The sequence below is a fragment of the Mauremys reevesii genome, linkage group 3, assembly GCF_016161935.1.
Source record: "Mauremys reevesii isolate NIE-2019 linkage group 3, ASM1616193v1, whole genome shotgun sequence".
NCBI lineage: Eukaryota > Metazoa > Chordata > Testudines > Geoemydidae > Mauremys > Mauremys reevesii.
The window spans coordinates 150,999,997-151,022,319 of NC_052625.1; the positions used below are offsets into that span (position 1 = coordinate 150,999,997).

At 42.5% G+C, this 22,323-nt stretch overlaps 1 protein-coding gene across 6 annotated transcripts in view; it reads left to right on the forward strand.

The window, feature by feature from the left end:
- FILIP1 (filamin A interacting protein 1) overlaps positions 1 to 22,323 on the forward strand; it is a 193,116-nt gene that overhangs the window by 82,652 nt on the left and 88,141 nt on the right. For all 6 annotated transcript variants that reach the window (XM_039529196.1, XM_039529194.1, XM_039529195.1 and 3 more), the window contains one exon: positions 12,797 to 13,075. In XM_039529196.1, coding sequence (XP_039385130.1) covers positions 12,803 to 13,075 — 273 coding nt within the window. In that variant the 5' untranslated portion in view covers positions 12,797 to 12,802. The remainder of the gene's footprint in view (positions 1 to 12,796; positions 13,076 to 22,323) is intronic.

Consider the following 22,323-nt stretch of genomic DNA (forward strand, 5'->3'; position numbering starts at 1 on the left):
GTACTGGTGACCCCTTTCACATAGCAAGCCTCTGTGTGTGACTCCCCCAGCTTGCGACCCCCATGTAATAACCTTGTGACCCCCTGAGGGGTCACAACCCCCATTTTGAGAACCCTGTGGTAAAATAATTTGGGACAGATTGTCATTAGCCTTGCACAGGGAAGCAAAACAGGTAGAGGACATAAGAATCCTTTCCTCTTTCATTGCACCAATGGTAGTAACAACTCAAGTGTCTTGTGCTTAGAGAGTGCTAGCCCTCCTAAGGGGAAGCCGGAGAGGCAGAGCTGGATTATCTTCCCCACTCCTTGTACAGCCAGTAGAAGTGGCATGGCTTGAAGAGGGAATGTTGCTGCCATCTTTGAAGGAGTGCGGTAGCAGCATCAATCTTCGAGCACTAGTGGAACATTATGCTATTTCAGGCTCAATGCTTCTCAGAACTCCCTCTGAGCTGAAGCACCTCCAAACACCCACTAACGAGGGCTGTGGCTTAAAAGAACTCCTCCTGCTCTGAAAGCATACCTCTGCCTGCAAAGAATTGACCTACCCTTACTGTAAATGAAAGAGCGGCTCTATTTTTCCTACCCAGTTTGTTTACTCTTTGTTTATAGTGAGTGTCACTGTTTCCTGTGTCAAGCCAGCTAGGGCTTTATTTATTTATTTTGGTTGTGTGGATTTTTCACACAGCAACAGGGCAAGGGAGAAGGAGAAGAGATTTTTTTTTTTAAAAAAGAAAAAACTAAAATAGGAAAATATTATTGTAAAAACCACAACAATTGGCAGTGGGACTCTGGGGCTGGTTTAGTATCAGAAATTACTTTTAACTCATTTTTGAAACTGGCTAGATTTCAGAGGCACGGTGCCTTTCTGAGGCTGCAATTCTGCCCTTTGGGTGGAATGATTACACAGTACTTAGATGGAAACCAGCATTGCTGCTCAAGCCTGAACTCCTGTGACGCAAAAGAGAGGGAGCTGCTGTGAGGGATTTAGTTTCCGCTTTAGTCAATAGCCGAATTAGACCTAGCAGGACATGCTGCAGGACAAGGTTTTCTTTTAACTCTATTGGTGTGGATAGTGCTGCTGGTTTTGTCTTTGGTGTGCTTGTATTTGTTTGTATCTTCTTCTTTGCTCCCCCTCCCCCGACCAGTTTTTAAAAGCCAAACATAAAATCTAGCTGTAATTGTTTTCCATGTTTCAATTAAAGTGAAAAAAAAATCTAATATAAAAGCACCATTTCCTTATTGGCGGTGTCTTATTGTCACTGTTAGCTCTCTGGAACACATTTCTAAGTAAACATGAGGTTTTCTGGGCCCCAAAGAGTGAAGGATTAGACTTTAATTTCCACATCATGCTGGAGCAGTGATATTTCACTCTTAGGTGCTGGAGCAGATATGTATCACTCCTGGGTCATTGGAAAGGCAATGACAAGGGACTAGAAGGAAGAACCAACAGCTGCGTGTATTATTGGAATACCCATTTCCTGCCATTTTGGAAACAGAAAATCCATTGTTAGAATGTGATGGAGTGTGAGTAGCTTAAGGCTGACTCAGCACTCTGTGCACTTGGCAAGTGTCCCCACATGGGCCAAACTGAGGAGATAATTGATTAAGGACTGGATGATTCACCAGTTAACAAGGTGATTCAGCACCTCAGCTGAGGACAGTTAAAAGAGAAATGGGAGAAGGAAGAGCTAGAGAACCCCATGATTGTAAGGAGGGGGTGATTCCCCCTTCTTATGCCTAGTGAGAAGGTAAAAGACTTATGGGGTGGGGGGCAAGGGCTTGTTTAACACCTTGTAGATAAAGCAGTTGGTGTTGAACTTGATTGTGGTGTTTGCAGCAAGGAATCCAGTGTGAGGGAAGCCTACTCTCTGACAGGGAACAAAAACTGCTTAACAAAGATTGAGCGTGGTTCATAAGTTCACGGTATATTTTACTTTGTGGGATACAAGCTTGGTTCTATATTGTTAACAATATCGAAATGATTAATGCTTATCTAATACCAAGGATTCTCCACTTCAGGAGCAAATGAAGTTTTTGATAGGTCAGCTAGACTGCACTGCCTGCCTGGTAATCTCCCAGGCATGTTCTTGCTGTCACATGATGAAGCAAATGTTTAATAATTGTAGACTAAAATTAATGGTGACAAGGTTTCTTTAAAGCCTGCATTAAAGGTCATGAGCTGCTCTTCTAGAGGAATGGAAGAACTTCAGAGAGTGGAAAGCAGGAAAAAAATATGCAAAGGGCAAAATACCCATTGACCCAATTCTTCAAGGAGCTACATGTCTATGAAGAGGTGCTGAGTAAACCTCAACGTCCATGAAAGTTAATGTGAATCAAAGATACTTAGTACCCAGAAGTGGAGTGTACTCACTACCTCACAAACTCAGGCCTGTTATGAGCCTTTTTTTCCCAAACGGGTCAGTCACAACTACACTGCTGTAATTTCTTCAGAATAAGGCATGTTCCATGCTAACGTCCACTGTGGGACAAGCTACTCAAAACAGATGGAGGGGGCAGTGGGGAGTCTGGGCAATAACCCAGCAACTCCTGTCACCTCCACACATGCTACACCCTAGAAAGGTGGTCCAGGTTGCTGGGGAGCTTTAGGGCAGGCCAACACTACAAATTTACATCGGTGCAGCTGCAGCATGTCTGGTGATGACGCTCTAAGCCGATGGGAGAGAGCTCTCCTCTTGGCTTAATAACTCCACCTCCCACAAGAAGCAGTAGCTGTGTTGGCAGGAGAAGCTCTCCTGCTCACATAGCACTGTCTACTTGGGGGATTAAGGTCAGTATAACTGTGTTGCTCAGGGGTGTGTGTGGATTTTTCACACCCCTGAGTGATGTAGTTATATCAAAGTAAATATGTAGTGTAGACCTGGCCTTAAAAGGCATTGGATCAGATATGCTACCCCAATGCAGCCCTGTGCCTTAATGGCACAGTCTGGCTCTATCCATTATACAATACACTGTATTTGTAGGCTAAATTCTGATCTCATTGAAATCAATGCCAAAACTCCTATTGACATCCTAGTGGGAAACGAATTAGAGTAATGTATCATCCAGTAAAAATAGCCAGCCGCTTGAGTACTGTGATACCAGTGATGATTTTCTTTTAAAACCAAACTTTGTTGTAAATCAGATTAAAAAGTAAGCATCCCAGATACCCAATTAGGTTGCATCGTAATAGGAATAGAGCACTGTAGTGGTAGGTGGGCCCTTTGCTATGCAAGAACACATGCACTGGGTGTACTAGGCTAGGAAGGACAGTAAATCCACCCAAATAAGGCCTACATTTTTAACAGTGAGTGTTATTAACCATTGGAACAATTTACCAAAGTGTTTCATGGATTGTGCATCACTGACAATGTTTAAATCAAGACTGGATGTTTTTCTAGAAGTTAAGCTCTAGGGATTATTTTGGGGAAGTTCTATGGCCGTGTTATACAAGAAATCAGACTAGATGATCACAGTGGTCCCTTCCAGCCTTGGAATCTATGAAACAGACACAGATCAAATGATAAAAGTTTATCTTGAGTAGGTGGTGACCTAAATTCCTCTCCCTATTATCCCTCAGCCAGTGTAGCCAAAATGCCTTTCTAGTTGAAGGCAGCTGGACATGACTCCCTGTGAAACAAGTCCATTCCACTCCTTTGCTAAACAAAGAGGATTGCTCAAGAGCAACTAATGTAACTGAGAGAAAGTTTGGCTTGAAATCAATGAAGCCAACAAAGTGACACTAGCATAAACCACATGCATCGTACTCTCTGTCCACTGGATTTGCCCTGAAGGTTTTATCACTAGTTTTGTGAAATTGTCTTGTTTTGAAGAACATTATATCAACTCACAATGACTAAGAAAGTTTCAGAAAATTTTTGAAATAGCAATTCTCACACGCAAAACTGAAGTACTTTTCTCAGTAGAGAAACTGTATGGTCGTTATAATTCACATGCTGTTATGCTTTGCCATGGATCTGTAGGGTGAGCGTCTCTCTGACCTTTAGACAATCTCTCTGAGACTGTAACCCTTCAGTGCAAGGTCTTCCATTTTTGGCAAGACAGAGCGCAGCAGGTCCAGTACATGGATGGCAGTTCTACACTACCGCTTAAGTCGATATAAATGTAATTGCTTCAGGGTGTGAAAAAGCACCCCCTAAAGGACACAAGTTTCGTGCTGTCCACACTGGCCAATGTAGCGCTGTAGTGTAGACTTGCCCTGAGCTGGGCCCTGTGGCTTAGCTCTCCTGTTTCTCACCATGGTTCTTTCAGCAAGTCCAAAAGAACTTGAATTCCTGTCTGAGACGCTATCCTTTTGAGAGCGATGTTAGCAGTGACAGCCTGTTTAAAACAAGCCAGCTGTTATTAGTCAAAGGAAAGGCAGTATGCAGGTCCTTAGCAGTAGCAGCTCAACCTGCCTCTATTGCCCAAGCATCCTGAATTCAAATCCGTTACACTGAGCAGCAGAGTTCTTATTCCTGACCCCTGACATCTCAGTTCTTTGTTTCAAGCTTTAGTCAAGCTGTTTTCACAAGTTCTGCCTCCCTTGATTGGCAGTCATTGAAAATTTAATTGCTGCGTTGATCCCAGTGTAGTAGAGAGACAAGGTGGGTGAGGTAATATGTTTTATTGGACCAACTTCTTTTGGTGAAAGAGACAAGCTTTTGAGCTTACATAGCACAGAAGAATAGCTCTGTGTAAGCTCAAAAACTGGTCTCTTTCACCAGCAGAAGGCGGTCCAATAAAACATATTATCTCATACACATAGACAATGTCTAATGGAGACAAGGGGAGGCTAAGCCTCTCCAAACCTCGCACTGCTGGGGTGGGGGTGATGGGGGAGGCGTGCAGTGGCAGATTTGGGGGCCCTGGAAAAATCTTCCCCCCACCACGGCCCTGGGGCTGGAGGAGCTCTCACTCCCCGCTGCGGTGGTAGGGGGAACAGAGCTTTTCTGGTCTCAGGGCTGCAGCGGGTAAGGGGAGTGGTGGTGGAAGGAGTGAGCAGGAGGCAGGGCCTCAGGCTGGAAAAGGCAGAGTGGGGGCAGAACATGGGTAGAGCTGCAGGCATAAGGGGCAGAATGGGAGGGGCTCCAGGCTCCGAGCTCCAGCCAGGGCAAGGAGCTCTGCCATGCGAGCCGACCTCTCAGCCTCCCCCCAGTGGCCCCGACCGAGCTCTCAGCCCCGACCGAGCTCTCAGCCCCACAGCTGGGATCATAGGAGGGAGAATGTGAGAGCAGTGAGCAGGGGTGGGGCCTTGGTCAGAAGAGGCAGGACAAGGGGCTAGACTCTTCAAGGGGAAGCTTCACCCACTACCCATGTCCATCTACCTTGTCTCATTAAAAGTAATGTCAGTTGTTGGTCTTCCTTTATATCTCCAACGTAACTCCATTCATATGTGTTGACCTTCCTTGATAGTTCATTCATACCAACCCAAACATGCCTGCCTGACCAATACTCTGATTTCCCTGTCCCAGAGGAGAAATTAACCCCTTCAGTGCTAATAGGTCACAATGCACAAGTAAGTGGGGAAACTGATTCATGCATATTTTTTCATTTAAAATAATGCAGAATTTTCTCACATCCAGCACACATTTTATTGATGGGAAAACAAAATTGAAAAGGTATACAAATAAATAATTTGATTTGAAAATATGAGGACAAGAGAGAAATTAAGGCAACCAATACTGCACCTCAGAGAGCAGGTCTTTCTCAAAGTGTTTTCTACCACTTGTTCACCAAAGTAGGTTAGGGGATGCTTATCCATCCATTCCATTGATAGTAGAAAGCAGTAATATACATTAGATACCAATATATTTTATAATACATCCCCCCCACACACATACCCTTTGTCAGAAACCAGATAGTGCTAATAGGGCCAATTCCAGGTTCTCCTCCATGGCTGCTGTGCTCCCTGACATCAGAAGTGCTGCTTCAATGCATTGAGCAAGCAGGGTGCTGAACCTTGCACAGGGGCCATGAACCAATTGCATGGGTCTCACTCCACTCATGCTCACAGATGAGTTTAGGTTGGCAGGAAGGGGCAGAGGTGTGACCTGTGGATCCACCAGCTATTCTCCCTACCTCATGGAGCATTGCTGGTGTTATTGCAAATAAAGCAGCCATGAAGTGCCCCGGGGGAGAGGGCACTCCCGCCCTGGTCCCGGTGAAGATCCTCAGCCTGCAGCTTGGTTATCTAAGCACCAAGGCAAGGGTTTGTTCCATGATACCTAGTGTACAGATACCTGTTCTTAAACAAGCACCTGACATCCTCCATCACAAAAGGACATGATCTTTCAATCTCCCACCCCCGCAAGATAAATTACTTTACATTTGGTAAAGGTAAAAGGAATAAGAACCTTGTATTCAGTTTGATTCTTCAGATGTACAGATAGTCTGCGACCCATAAGAGGAGAAGAAGGGCAGCTAGAGAGCACAGTGGGGTAGTACTCTAGCCTTTTTTCCCCCTGGAGATTTAGGAAACTGTAGAACTACAAAGGGTTAACATTTGTCCCGTTCTTCATAGTGTTAGTCATTAGGGTTACATTCTCTTCTGGCTACATGTGTAGCATAACTCAAATTGGCATCGAAGTGTTTTGTAAAACCAAAACCAGGGATGACTCAAATCTGTGTTTCATAGTACCTGAATGCCAAACTTTGAGGGAGAGGAATTTGCAGAAATGGCTCTACATTGAACTCATCTTTAGAAAAAAACTGTTTTTAGACATACATGCGGTGTCCTGTTAGCCTTTCACAGAAACACAGCACTTCCATATGGTGTTTCTATTACTCAGATCTATTATTATCTTCAGACTACAATTTGTGTCCACAGCCAATGACCATATTATGGATCCAAATCAACAGTCTTGTTTTGAACTCTCACACTATTATTTTTTTGAGAAGAGAAACCACTATGTAGCCAAAATCAGCATGTTTGATTATCATAAGGGACTGTCTGCTAGGTTCAGAGAAATCTTTGCATTATCTGATTCTAATAATAACACAGCTAATGTAACAATATATTCCAATCTGGCCTGTTATTCCAGGAACTCTAGTGAGGTTATATAATGATAGATAGAAGAAAAAGGGTTGGAACAACAGTCTACTCTCTCCTGACAGTCTACTCAGCAAATTACTCACAAAGATTTCTTACAATAAAAGTAAAGAACATTTCAAAAAACTTGTGTGTGTTGTTAACTTTTGAAAACTGAAGAATCTATGCCCAGAACAACAATATAGGTTCAAGTAAATAATCACAGCATTCATCTTTTCCTTATTATTTATAAGGCACTGTGGTGCTTAATAGATAAATAAGAGTGAATGTCACTGTCCTGAAGCATTTACAGCCCATTTATAGAGCTCAATCCTGCAAATATATATTTACACAAGTAGTAACGATTGCAGTCAATGGGATAAGTTGTACAACTCCTTGTTTGAGTAGAAGTTGGCAGCCTGGGCCATAGTTTAAGATACAGCTTGGTGAGGGAAGGAACAAGCACGGGGTTAAATGTAAACATTAAACTCCTACAATGTAAATAATCTACATCTGAACTACTTCTTCAAGGTACACAATCCCTTCAATTTCACAGATGTGGGGTCTTGTGTCATGTGTGGGGAGGACAGGCAGCAGGAGGATGTTTATCACTAGAATTAGGTCTGGGTAGGTCCCCAAAATCAGTTTGTGGAGCAGGGAGGTGGAACTGTGATGGGATGACAGATAGTCCAGGTAACAGGGCTTTGGGCAGTCACGCACTTGGCATAACCCTGGAATATCATCCAACAATTCAGACACTGTTTTTGTTTAGATCACCATGTTATCAGAGATATAAAAAATGGTAGTCTGGGTCCAAAATAATAATACTTAGTACTCATAATTCCAAGACAAAACATTCAGGCCAGATTCACCCGTACATTCTGGTTGCTTTGCACTGCTCAAATTAAAAAAGCAGCCATATCTGAGGCTTACAGCTGCTTTGCATCACCAGAGCACGGCAAAGCAGCCAGACCATAGCAGTAAATTTGGCCTTTAGTCTCAGAATGCTCTATAAAGCAGTTATTAAAATTTCAGTCCCTGCTACTGTCATTTAATCCTCAGTTCACCTGCATCTCTACCACCAACAAGGGGGGAGGGATAGCTCAGTGGTTTGAACATTGGCCTACTAAACCCAGCATTGTAAGTTCAATCCTTGAGGGGGCTGTTTAGGGAACTGGGGTAAAAATCTGTCAGGGGGTTGGACCAGATGACCTCCTAAGGTCCCTTCTAACCCTGATATTCTATACAACACCTTGGTGCCCAACAGGGGCTTTGGAAGAAGCACTGAGGGAAGGAATTTAAGATATAGGCAGAGATTTTTAAATTACATTTATCCTGGTGAGTTTACACCTTAAAAGATTGTTTATTTAGTGTCTGTGAGTGTAACTGAATGCTTGCCAAACATACGTCGATCTCAAATTTAATGCAAAATAAAATTACATGTGCTAAAGAAACATCAAAAAGTCAGCTAAGATTGTAAAGGTTGATTCCTTTAGCACCATGACAAGCAAATTCTCAGTTTGGCAATTAGTATGAAAAACTGGGATTATTGATTAATCTACATGCAATATTAGTATATTCTGTAATTCAATTTAACAGATGTTTTCAGTGGAGCAATGTTGATTTACATCAGTTGAGGCTCTGGCCCCAGATTTTTTTTTAACTTTGTGTAAATGGGCACTAGTTATTATTCTGTTCACATGCTTATAAGCCTGCACTTAGTTGCTTAATTACTATCCTATGTGAGTGGTTGTTTAGACTTTCACTGGTGTGTGACAACAAAGTGGTTCTGTCATATTGTAATGGCAGCATAGAAATGAAGGGCTGGAAGGGACCTTGAGAGTCATCAAATCTAGCCCCTTGCACTGAGGCAAGACCTAGGCCATCCCTGACAGGTGTTGGTCTAACTTGTGCATAAAAACCCTCCAATGATGGGGATTCCACAGCCATCCTTGGAAGCCTATTTCAGAGCTTAACTATCCTTATATTTAGAAAGATTTTCCTGATATCTAACCAAAATCCCCTTTGCTGAAGATTAAGCCTCTTACTTCTTGTCCTGGCTTCAATGGACATGGAAAACAATTGATCACCATCCTCTTTATAACACCTTAACATATCTGAAGACTGTTATCAAGTCCTGCCTCAGTCTTCTTTTCTCAAAACTAAACATGCTCAGTTTTTTTAACCTTTCCTCATAGGTCAGGTTTTCTAAACACTTTATAATTTTTGTTGCTGTCCTCTGGATGCTCTCCAATTTGTCCACATATTTCTTGACGTTTGGCACCCAGAACTGGACTCAGCACTCCAGCTGAAATCTCCCCAGTGCCGAGTAGTGAGGGACAATTACATACGAGGCTCCTGTGAATATGCCCCAGAATGATGTGATACAAGAAAGCAACATGACGCCCCTCAGAAAGTCTGGCATACACGGTTACCTTTATCTAGTCTTTTATGGCACAGTTGAGGTGTCCAAACAGCATTACTCAACTGTTCATTACTTAAATTTAACTATTCTGTGCATCTTCAGTTCTAAGGGTTTAGTCATCTTTCTGCCGAGGTCACTATGTAATATATTATAAACTAGAGCACTATAGAATGTAACAATCTGGTTTCCACTTGAAAACATATATATATGATCTGAAATGCTTACAGGATGCTCTAAAATAGTGGTGGGCAACCTGCGGCCCGTGGGCCATACGCGGCCCGTCAGGGTAATCTGCTGGCGGGACACCATATAGTTTGTTTACATTTGCATGGCTGCCTGCAGCTCCCAGTGGTCATGGTTCGCCGTTCCTGGCCAATGGGAACTGTGGGAAGCAGCAGCCAGCACATCCCTGAGGCCCATGCCGCTTCCCACAGCTCCCATTGGCTGGAAATGGCGAACAGCAGCCACTGGGAGCTGTGGGTGGCCGTGCAAATGTAAACAAACTGTCCAGCGGCCCCTCCAGCCTATTATCCTGATGGGCTGCATGCAGCCCATGGGCTGCCAGTTGCCCACCACTGCTCTAAAACCATGAAATCATTCACTCTCATGTCTAAACCATGAAAAACATTTTAGGTGCTCTTGTGGCTGGAGGCTGCAGACCAGAGGGACTCAAAAGGAAATATATAGAAAATAGAGACAAAGTAAATCCCAAGTGCTCCGTCTTGGAGAGGAAACATGGTTGTGGAGTTTAAAACCCATTACAACCAAACAAACCGAGTAGCCCTATCTGAAAGGAAACACAATACAGTGTTTATTTTTCCATTACAAACCTGAGACCCAAAAGATTTCCTGAGCTCCTCAGGTATTGTTCATGCTCATAATGGAGATCTGTTTTTAGAAAACATGGTTCTTGTGATAAATCTAAATTAGTCTGATGAATAATATACTGAGCAGGCTTTCAGGAAGTTAGTAGCTATTGTATACCTGTATCATGTATTGTCTGGGTGGAAATAACCCTATAATGCAAGCAACCTCATTATGAGACTCTCTTGCTTAAAAACACTGGGCTGGATTCTCTTCTCAGGATAAACTTCATTGAATTCAATAGCGTTAAACCAGTGTATAACCGATGAAAATGAAAAAAACAATCAGGCACACTGTGGATGATGTTACGAAAAATTAAGGCTAATCTAAACAAGAGATTTAGAATCAATGTAAGTGTAAATCCTTCTAGGCTCTGTGTAAGATTACCCAAACTGATTTGCCAGTGAACCTTAAGATTTGCATTGTCATTACTGATCTGCTACTTCTGGGTTTTTCATCAACACAGATTGGCAATTATCTGTGACTGGTGTTACTTGTGGTGCTGAAACTCATCTCCTGTGACTCGAGAACAAAGTTCAAACTAAAGTCAGAAGTGAATTTAGGCAAGTCTGAGAAAAATCTAGGGGCCTGATTCTAGTCTTATTAATATGTATACCAAAAGTAATGCCACTGAAATCAGTAAAATTATACCAGTTTTACCCCAGTATAAGTGATCAGAGAATCAAGCCCTAAGAATGTCAAAGAAAGTCTAGAGGGTATCTAAGATATCGTTATTTACACCTTCCTCCAGGTCCCTCAGGCAGTTTGTTATACATAATCTCCATCTATGCTCCCTTCCACTTATTATATCTTCAACTGCTTTACATGTTAGTTCTGAATCTGCCTACCTAACCTAGCTGAGTCTAAGGGAGTCTAAATTGGCTTAACTCACACAATAAAGGGCCAGAAGACAGGAGTGTAGCACAAAAAGAAACAGAGTGTGTGTCATAAAGTAAGTTGAAGAGGCCCCCCCCCCTTACTTTTAACTTGATCCTTTTTATGGCTTCTTCTGACTGTTCAGCCTATAAATTACATCAGTTTATAGTCTTACACATTAATAAGTAGGTCTAAGGAAGTCTGAGTTTTAGGGTGACAAAGTTAATGTCAGGGAGTCTAACTTATACCTCCTTACGCCTTAGCTCTGAATTTGGCCCTGAACCAGGCCTCAAAATTCATTATTACTATTTTACAGTTCTATTACAGTAACATCCAGAGTCCAAATCATAACTGGGGCCTCATGGTGCTAGGCACTGTACAAATACTTACAAAGACACAGTCTCTGCCTCAAACACCTTACCATAGGTAAGTGACACATGAAGGGTGGGAGGGTAGGGATATTTGTCCAAATATATACACTTGATTATATTTTGCATTTTATAATTGTAAGTAGATGAAGTGAGTGCCAACGAATCCCACCTACCTCATCAAGCCATAACTAACTGGCTGATTTCCTACAGGCACTGAGACCTAGGTGAGTCTCAAAGAGAGATGTGATGGAACAGAGAATAATGACCTTACGGATCAGATCAAGAAGGGAATTGCTTACTTGAGGGGAGGCAAGAAAAAGACATAGAGACATAGAGATGTTTGTGAGAGAAGCAAACAAACAGGAAGATGGGGCTGTTCTTGGCAGAGTGAAAACTGCATGGGAGGCAACTTGGTAAGAGCAGACATAGAGGGATGGACAGTGTGGTGAAGAACCTTGAATATAAGGACAAACAGCTTCAACTTGGTGTAGTTAAAGGAGGTCCAATGGAGAGATTAAACAGGGTGTTTCTGTGGTCAGAGTGACATACAGAATAGATTATTTTAACTGCTCTGTTTAGTGTGAACCCAGGAAGGTGATGTAGGTGTTACTGAGGGATGGAGAGGTTGATATCACAATAATCAAGACTGGAAATGATGAAGAGGATCTGCAGAAGAGGGTTATCTCAGTTACCAACATTGAACCCAACACACCACAGGAGAAAAGCTAGAGAATTATCCTAGTTTGTCACATTCCTTCTCACTCTCTCTCTTAGAAAACATACTCAAGGTATACGCTTTTATAAATATTAAGTACAGTCTTATCTTTCAGCTAACTCTCATATTAAATCAAGATGTGCCTCCAAACCCAGTGTTCTCATTTTTTCTTACAGTGAGCCAATCAAATGCTGAATGATAAAATAGACTGGAAAATTATAATTACCAGTCTCCCACATCATTTCAAGCACTGCAGAATGTAACTCACCTCAGTATGGTTACCCTGTTTTAAGGCTCTGCTAAGGTTATAATCAATATTTTGATTCATTGGCTTCCAAAGACAAACTTGTTGACATGGGTCAGCTTTTCAGCACTCTTGCACGGAGCATGACATTCATCTTGGTATTCAGAATGAAAAGATGGCTCTTCCTCTTGGCAATAATTCTGCTGTAGATCAGGTATTCATGTAAATAGTTTTACGTGCTTAGAAAATGCATCTTTATAATTTTCTCTCTCTAGGTGGGGATGAGATCCCGAAACCAAGGTGGAGAAAGCTCTCCTAATGGGCATTTCCCCAGTTCTAAGCCCATTGTCAGCAATGCAGAGAATGAAAACCTTCAGGAAGATGCCAAGAAAAAGAACAAATCTCATCGAAAGGAAGAGGAGGTCATAGTCTCAGGGACTGTAAAAAGACAGTTAAAGTCACCGGCACCTGGTGAACGAAAGAACAAGAAATCCATAGAACTTTCTAAAGAAGACTTAATCCGGCTCCTCAGTATAATGGAAGGAGAACTGCAGGTAAATAAAACATCCTCTCTCTTATATAACTCTTCTGCCTTTTCTCCTTGTTACACTTTTCTCTGAGGGTATGTTTGCACTTGGAATTGGGAAGATAATTCCCAGCTCCAGGAGACGTACTCACACTAGCCCTCACCAAGCTATTGCACTAAATACAGAATGCAACCACGGCAGAGCAAGCAGTGGGACAGGCTAGCTGCTCCGAGTACCTGCCTGTGAGAGACCCTAGGCAGACACTTAGGACAGCTAGCCCCTTCTGCTGCTCATGCTGCCATGGCTACACTATGTTTTTAGCATTCTTGCTCAATAAGAGCTAGTGCAAGGATGTCTCCTGCAGCTATGCATCACACCCCCAGCTCTAAATGTAGACGTACCTTGAGAGACTTGGTTTTCAACATTGGCACACAGATTGAAGACGAAGAACTCCAAAGGAGGAGTAATGACAATGGGATTGAGTGGGTTGAGGTGTTTAGTGCAGCGGTCACTATTAAGTACAGCCTTATTGAAGCCCTCATTAGTGATTTGCAGAGGAGTTGCAAAGGAGTTTCAGAAGAGAAAGAGGCCTAAAGAGATTAGACATGTGGGCAGAAAACAACCAAATGAGATTCAGATGCAAACAAGTACAATGGGGGAAACAACCCAGAAGACAGTTATTCAGTGCAAGGGAGAAACCTGGAAATCAGTAATGCTGGAAAAGAGCTTGAGGTGACCGTGGGGCAATCCATGAAACAATTCAGCCTTTTATACTGCACTTGTGTTTATATTTGTGAACCACAGCAACATTCTGAAAGCTATACCAATTTTCCTGGCTGAGCTGACACATTTACCTGCAGCTGGGATGGTGCTATAACAGGGGGAATGGGATTTCTTTTCATAGTGGCGTCCCCACTCTGCATTTCTCCTAAAAGTACCCCGGTGCAGTTTAAATGTGGTCAGAGCTTTTATCATCCCCAGCCCCTTCTTTCCAGTGAACCACTATTACACAGCACTTTTTTTATGCCCTGCTTTTCCTGAAAGCCACCTTCACTGGACTTTTCCTTTAGTTTTAGATCCCTGCTGCCTCTCTGTTAATCCACTGGCAGGAAACAATTATGTTGTGAGTGATCAACCAGTGAGAAACCTGAGTTACACCAGCACTGCAAAAACACCAGGCCTGAGCTCATTACTGAACACTAGTATTCCATCCATATTTCATCACCAAAATACCAAGGCACATTGATTGATTGCTTTCTTAGTAGATCTGTATAAAAGAAAAATAATCTTGTCAGCAGAGAAGAGAAACCAGCTTTTTTTTTTATTTAGTGGCAGAAACTAAATTGTTCTTTTGTTTTTTACTTTAATTTGTCACAAACAAAAGGCACCTTTCCAGAGGAATACAACCATAATTGTTCTATGACAAATGGAAATAAAGAGAATGAAATTCTGTCTGATTCAGTTTTACAAAAAGTCATGCTATTGCTTCTGGGGCAGAATTTCACTAGCACTGTGTACTGTTAAAAATGAAAACATTTCACCTTGGATGAGATTTGCAACTATGTTTGAAAATATCAGTGTTAATTTTTGCAAAGCAGAACTGTCACACACAGCTGTAGTGTTGAATACAGTCTGATCTGATTAATCATTTAGCATATGTATGGTTTCCTGAAAGATTTAAGCAGAAATCAGCTCAGTGATTTGTATGCATCACTGATGGGGGAGGGATGAAGTACACTTTTGTGGTGAAGACACAAGTCTACATGGCAGGAGATTTGCTTCTGTTCTTGACTCTGTTGTGGAATTCTGTCTAACTTGGGTTAAGTCACTTACAGCCTGATCCCCAGTGCTTAATTTGTGCTGGGGCTTGCCAGGGATTACCCTGGCATCTCTAGACTTGGCAGTTCATAGCCCCATGCTGGTTCCTTGGACAGCTCTGTAGACAGTGCTGCTGCCAGCCACAGCACAGAAGTAAGGGTGGCAATACACTATACCAGGCCACCCTTACTTCTGTGCTGCTGCTGGCAGTGGCACTGCTTTCAGAGCTAGGTGCCCGGTCAGTAGCTGCCACTCTCTGGCTGCCCAGCTGTCAAGGTTCCTTCCCCACTCTGAACTTTAGGGTACAGATGTGGGGACCTGCATGGACACTTCTAAGCTTAATTACCAGCTTAGATCTGGTATCGCTGCCACCACTACCAAGCACTAATTCCCTTCTCTGGATAGCCTTGAGAGACTCTTCACCAATTCCCTGGTGAACACAGATCCAAACCCCTTAGATCTTAACACAAGGAGAAATTAACCATTCCCCCCTCCTTTCCCCCCAGACTTTACCCTCCCTGGGTTGCCTTGAGAGGCTTCACACAGATCCAAACTCCTTAGATATTAAAACAAAGAGGAATTAACCATCCCCCCTCCTTTTTCTCCCCACCAACTCCTGGTGAGTCCAGACCCAATTTCCTGGCTCTTAAAACAAAGAAAAATCAATCAGGTTCTTAAAAAGAAAGCTTTTAATTAAAGAAAAAGAAAAGGTAAAAATTATCTCTGTAAAATCAGGATGGGAAATGCTTTACAGGGTATTTAAATTTATATAGCCAGAGAAAACCCCCTCTAGCCTCAGGTTCCAAGTTACAGCAAACAGAGGTAAAAATCCTTCCAGCAAAAGAAGCATTTACAAGTTGAGAAAAACAAAATTAAAACTAATCCGCCTTGCCTGGCTACTTACAAGTTTGAACCATGAAAGACTGATTCAGAAAGATTTGGAGAGCCTAGATTGATGTCCCGTCCCTCTCAGTCCCGAGAGCGAACAACAACAAAAACAAAGAGCACAAACAAAGACTTCCCTCCACCAAGATTTGAAAGTATCTTGTCCCCTCATTGGTCCTCTGGTCAGGTGTCAGCCAGGTTTACTGAGCTTCTTAACCCTTTACAGGTAAAAGAGACATTAACCCTTAACTATCTGTTTATGACACCAGCTCTGAAGGCAGCACAGCTGGCAGCAGCAGTGCAGAAGTAATGGTGGCAACACCATACCATGCCCGGTGCTGGCCAGCAGCAGCCACTCTCCTGCCACCCAGCTTGAGCCCCGCCACCTCTTTCATTACAAAATAAGCATTGCTGATCCTGCTCCCATTCATGTAAATTCCTGTGGACTTCACTGGAGCACAGCTGGGTCTTCAGTCTTTGTCTCTCACTTTACATTGAGGGAACAGAAAGATTAAAGGCCCATCCATCCACCTCCTCATATGCCATATCCTCATATGGCAACTGAGCACAATCATCATCTGAACTGCAGTAGCATCCAAAGTTCTCTGTCAAGATTGTAGTCCCATTGTACTAGACACTATTCAAACAAATTAATAGTCCCTGCCACAAAGAGCGTAGAATCTACTGATACCTCCCCCACAAGAGGACTGTGAAGCTAAATTTGTTCATGTCTGTGAAGCACTTTGAGATCCTCAGGAGGAAGGTGCTATTGAAGTGGAAAGTATTAATTGTTAATCCATAGGGTTTTTAATATAGCTTCAAAAACCAATTTGAATTATTTACCCAATTATGCTAAATGTATTGAATTGTTACTAGAGTGGGCAGGCCAAAGAAGCCTGGCTTGAGATGAAGGTCTGGGCTTTGTGATCATAAATGAGGACAAGCCAAAAAAGAATCACGCCAGGGTGAATATTCTGGCACTACTCCCTGGCTGTCACAGTGACCTACTACACTGTATCGTTTTACGTATTTTCTTTTTCAGATGTGTAGAGTCAACTGTAGTGGCTTGACTAGTGTTTTGATTCACAGAGCCAAATCAAACTCTGGGTTTAGCTTGGTCTTCAAACCTTCTGGATTGTTCAAGTTACATTACTTAGCTAGTCTCTAGAACAAGAGACTCCTGTTAGCCACAGCTCTGGTGCCATGGTTTAATTGCTTTATAAAGCACTTTTCCTACTCAAGATATTGAGACAGGGTCCAGGACACGCAAAATAGGGTGTACAGCCTTGTCTTTGGAAACCATTTAAACACCAGCAGAACCAACATCACATAGACACATGTGACAAGGTTTTGTTGAGAGAATGACTGCAGGCTTTGCATCTAGGATTAACCAATATCTTTGCAAAAAGTGCCATAAAGTCTTTAACATCTGCAAGGCAACTGATCTAATTTATCACACTTCTAACAATGCAGAGACCTCCCAGCACTTTGTTGCATTTCTGTCAGTACTGACAATGAGACCTTAGTATAGGATGTAAATACCTAGCTTCTACACCAGGAGCTGAAAATGCTAACAAGCTATACGGACATCTCCTAACAGTGATAGTTATAATTTTTTTTAAAACGACAGTGACCTCCAGTAGCTTGCCTGAATTTTGGTTCCTAGAGCCACGTCAGACACTGATTTGCCTGTCCTCAAATTTCCTAGCGTGGCCATATCTAGTTACTGAGTTTACAGAAGAATAGAGTTTCATAAACCACTAAAGTCACCAGTGCCTAAATGTTGGTCTGTAAGAAAGCAGAAGGAAAAAATGCATTTACAAACTTCCAGTAATTAGACTTCTTCCCAATATTCATAGGCAGGAGAGCCTGAAGGACAGCCTCTCCAGGAGGGAATAAGAACAAGCTCATGCCAGGAACTGATTTTAAAAGGCACACACTGCTTGATACAATAGTTCTTATTCTGCAGCATCTTACTGCTTACAGAAAACAAGCAGAGATTATGTAGTCTTTAACCACCCACCTCTCACATAGGGGTAAACAATTTGCAGGGGATGTTTCCCCAGTAACAACATGAAAAATGTCTGCAGGTTTTTAAATCATGAAAAATTGATTTAAAAAGAAAAAAGAACCTGAACTACCATCAGACATGAAAGAATAATATCCCTGTGCTTGACACTTTCAGTGATTTCTGTGACACAAAAGAAAAGGCATAAATTACCATAACAGAACAGCAGAAGCATCGGGGATCTTTCCAGCTAAGGTGTCATCCTATCTGTGGTACACAGACTTTAGTCTGATACATCTACATGTTTGTACTGGCAAGAAAATGTTCCCTCTATACTTTCCAAACAGCAGCCATTAATCTACAGAAATACCCACCCCAGTGTTAAACATTTCCTGATCAGGGGCCTGAAAGGAAACAGGAAGCAGCATGTACACATTTTTACCAGCCTCTCTCCTATTTCAGACAAAAAAACAATAATAAAATCTCATTTGCAAATGCAGTATTCCACTAGGAATAGTTATTTTTTTCAAGGAAAATCATTTATGAGCCAGGTTTTTGTCTGTTGGCTGACAGATGTAGGAAACTGTCTACCAAGCTTAAAATCTACACTTCACACCAATTAAAGTAGAAGCACCTTTCAACTCAACCCTCTAGTTATATCCTCTGTGTTAGCATGATTCCCTAGTGCAGCACTGGTATATATCAGACACAGCTCAGAGGTTACCAGTTACATTTGTCTCTTGCACTCTTTAAACAAGCCATGTCTACACTACCTCTATCGATATAACTTATGTTACTCAGGGGTGTGAAAAAAACAGCATGAATTTACACAAAACAGCTGCACTGAGAAATCGTCCTTCTTCCAAATGGTCAGATGTAACATCTTTTTAGGAGCTTATTGTGAAAGGTGTAAACATTGCATGACAAATGGGCAGAGATTATTTATCCTTTAAAAACATGGTTTCATTTTACAATTAATTTTAATGCTTATGAATAGTGGGGCTTGAATACTTTTTAGAGTGGAGGAGCTGTGCCCTCCCTTGCCCCTGTCCGTGCCCCCCGCTGCTGGGGCCGGGAGCAGGGCCATGGGTTCTGAAGGGGGGGTACATGGACAGGAGTAAGGGGGCTGAGGCTGAGGACACTGCCGGGTCAGATGTGGAACCCTGGGTGCAGGGCCAGGAGCGGAGCCCCAGGCGCAGGTCCAGCAGCCTCACGTAAAACTAGGGGGTGCTGCAGCACCTTCCGCACCCCTCATTCCCATGCCTATGCTCATGAAAGGCACCAGATTGAGAGCTCTGAAGACTGGAGTTCTTCATTTCTCTTAAGAGCAATAGGCCCAGCGTAGTCAATGGCAATGCAAGTTTCCACCATACCACCAATTCCCAGCCTGGAGAGATTTCTTCTTGGTGTGTCCATTCAATCATTGGCCTCTCTGGAGAGAGTGCTAATAAGAGTCTAATTTGTAACGTGAACGCCTGAACATTAGGAACTGGACTAAGGCTACCAGTTCACACCACATGTAAGGCATTGGTTTTAACCTATAAAACTCTAACTGCTTTGGGCCCAGCTCTCTGAGGGATCGCATCTCTTCCTATGCTACACTGTATCAGTTGCATACATTCAAGCTAGTACTCGAGCTAGTATTTCCGGTAATAAAAAAGAGGGGCCTGGTAGCAGGACATCTACACTGAAGTCCTTGGCTAAGGTCCTGGCTACAATGAGGTTTGCCCTAATCACAGCCATCATTGCCCAGCCGTTGGTGCAGCGGCACTAGCCCAGACCTCCACAGCTAACAGACAAAGCCACTAACTGCACCTGTGGAGCTTACCTTTGTTTGAAACTGGGATAAACTATGTTGGTATAAATTGTGGTTCTCCTTATCTATGACTGGCTGTTACCACTGGTGACTGACATGGGGACAAATCCCCCATATAAGCAAGGCCTAAGAACTCACTTCTCTCTCTGGCAGACCCAGGACTTGTTGAATTCAGCACATGCTGCAAGATTCAACTACCCATTGTCTTGGGCCTGTCAGTGAGAGGTATATTGGAACTGATTCTCATGGTACCAGGGACTGAGTCACCTTATTACCCCCTGCCTCTAATGAGAGGGAGTCTTGCCTGCGGTAGCTGGTGCTAGCTCCCTAACACCACCAACTAGTCAGTCACTCTCGAGGGCTCTCCTCTGGGCTAAGCCAGCTCTGTCTTTGCCTTGCAAGTTAATATTAGGTGCCTCCCAGTGTCCAAGTCCCCTTGAATTGTTCCCCTGTGATATCCAGCCCCTGGCACTGGCTACTCGCCGAAATTCTAGATCCTCTGCTCCCAAGAGAGCAGCATACCCCAGTTTACCAGTTTTACCTTAAATTGCTGCTCCTGTGTAATGCACAATACTTATAATAAAACCAAAGAAGGTTCATTTAAGAAAGAATAAAGGTTCCACTGGAAACAAGTGAGAGTGATGGAAACAAATGGTTACAATACAAAATAAAATCATAAAACGTAACTAGGCCCTACACTTCTTGATAGTTACCTTTCCTATTTAATAAAGTAGATTTCTCCTTCCAACCCCTCATCCTCACCCTCCAGGTTCAGTCTGTTGTAGAGCCGGCTGACTTCACAGGAGCCTGGTTCTCCAATTATTCATGAAACACTCCCAGCCAGCAACATGTCTCCTCAGTGAAATGGATGCAGAGTGTCTTCCTCCACCCTGTGATAAACTACATCAGTCTTTTGTCTTTATTTGTTCCTCTGTCTGTTCTAATGTTCCTTTTTAACTCCAAGTGGTTTCAATTGTTTTCAGTTGTCTTGGATAGTTTTTCATTTGAGAGTTGTTCTGGGATGGGGCAAGGGTAGACAATTGAACCTTGTATTACATCACCGGATGAGCAGGGAGTGGTGATAACTCCATCCCAGATGAATGGGCCATCACTGAGACATATGAGTCCCTAACTTTTGAGTGACTAACTTTTATTTTATGACCATAAGGCATAGTTTTCAATATAGGTCCATTATTCTTTAAATATTATCTGTACACATCTCACATTGATTTTGAGTATTGATAAGTTACAACCTTTCAGTAGACTCCTCACATGCTACTCTTCATGGATAAATACCAAGAAAGTGGTGTAGTGAGTGTGGCTGGTCTGAAACAGGAGCTGTTTGTAAAGAACAGTGAACCTTTTCCTTACTGGCATCAGTGGACTGCTGTGTCACATATTATGAAGGCTTTAAGGGTTAATTGTTATTCTGTTTGCTAAGGCTTTGGGGAGATTTCGGTAGTCATAACCCCACAAAGGAATGACCTCCTGAAGACATAGGGAAATCCCCTTTACTTACAAATTCAAATAGTGTGCATATGTATGTATATAGCACATATTCTAATTCTGTTTTGGGTAGTTTATTGTAGCGTTTTGTCATTCATCTTTCTAATAAATAATTAAGAATCATAAATTATTACAGCCTTTTCTTGCTCTTTCCTTTCACCCCACTTTTCTTTCCTTCCATTGTATATTAATATATTCTATTCTAATCTACTTTACATTTCTCTCTCTGTCACTATCTGTCATTCACTCTTTCCTTAGCTTTCTCTCTCTTTTTCCTTCTTTTCTTTTCCAGCTATGTTCTCCTCCGCTTTCCACAATGGTCTATCTTTCATTCCTCTCCAGTTTCATATCTTCTTCATCCTTCATCTCCAAATCCACTTCCACTCCTGTCTCACTTACCTCTGATCACTATCTCCACTTCTCCCATCCACCACCACCATCCATCTCCTTTCAGTGATCAAGCCTCTGTCCCCAAACTCCTCTTTTCCAGCAGCACCAAGTTTAGCCTGTTTCCGCCACCCTCTCCAGTCCAGCAGTTCCACTCCAGGGAACTACCTGAAGTAATCTTGGAACCATTAGTGATTATCTTTGAGAGCTCCTGGAGGACGGGTGAGGTCCCAGAGGCTGGAAAAGGACAAACATAGCACCTACCTTTAAAAATTGGAACAAAGAGGACCTAGGAATTATAGACCAGTCAGTCTAACTTCAATACTTAGAAAGATACTAGAACAAATTATTAAACAGTCAGTTTGTAAGCACCTAGAGGATAATGGGGCTATAAGGAATAGCCAACATGGATTTGTCAAGAACAAATCATGGCAAACCGACCTAATTTCCTTCTTTGGCAGGCTTACTAGTCTAGTGGATAAGAGGGAAGCTGTAGACTATTTAGTAAGTCTTTTGACACAGTCCCATGTGACATTCTCATAAGAAAACTAGGGACATGTGGTATAGATTAAATTACTATAAGGTGGGTGCAAACCTAGTTGAGGTCCAGAACCTGAGAGCTGGGCCACGAGAGTCCTAGAAGGAAATGGGGTCAAGAACCATGGAGAGCGTTGTCAAGTTCATCTAGCTGGGCTGCAAGCAGAATTAAAATGGTTGCAGCAAACCAGAAGTTCTTCAACAAATAGTTCTCACTTCCTCCTGCAAGAATACTTGTCTTACTGATGGACACAAAAACATCTTTGCTCTGAGATTACATTCAGAGATTACATTCAAATCTGTGTACTACCTGTATTG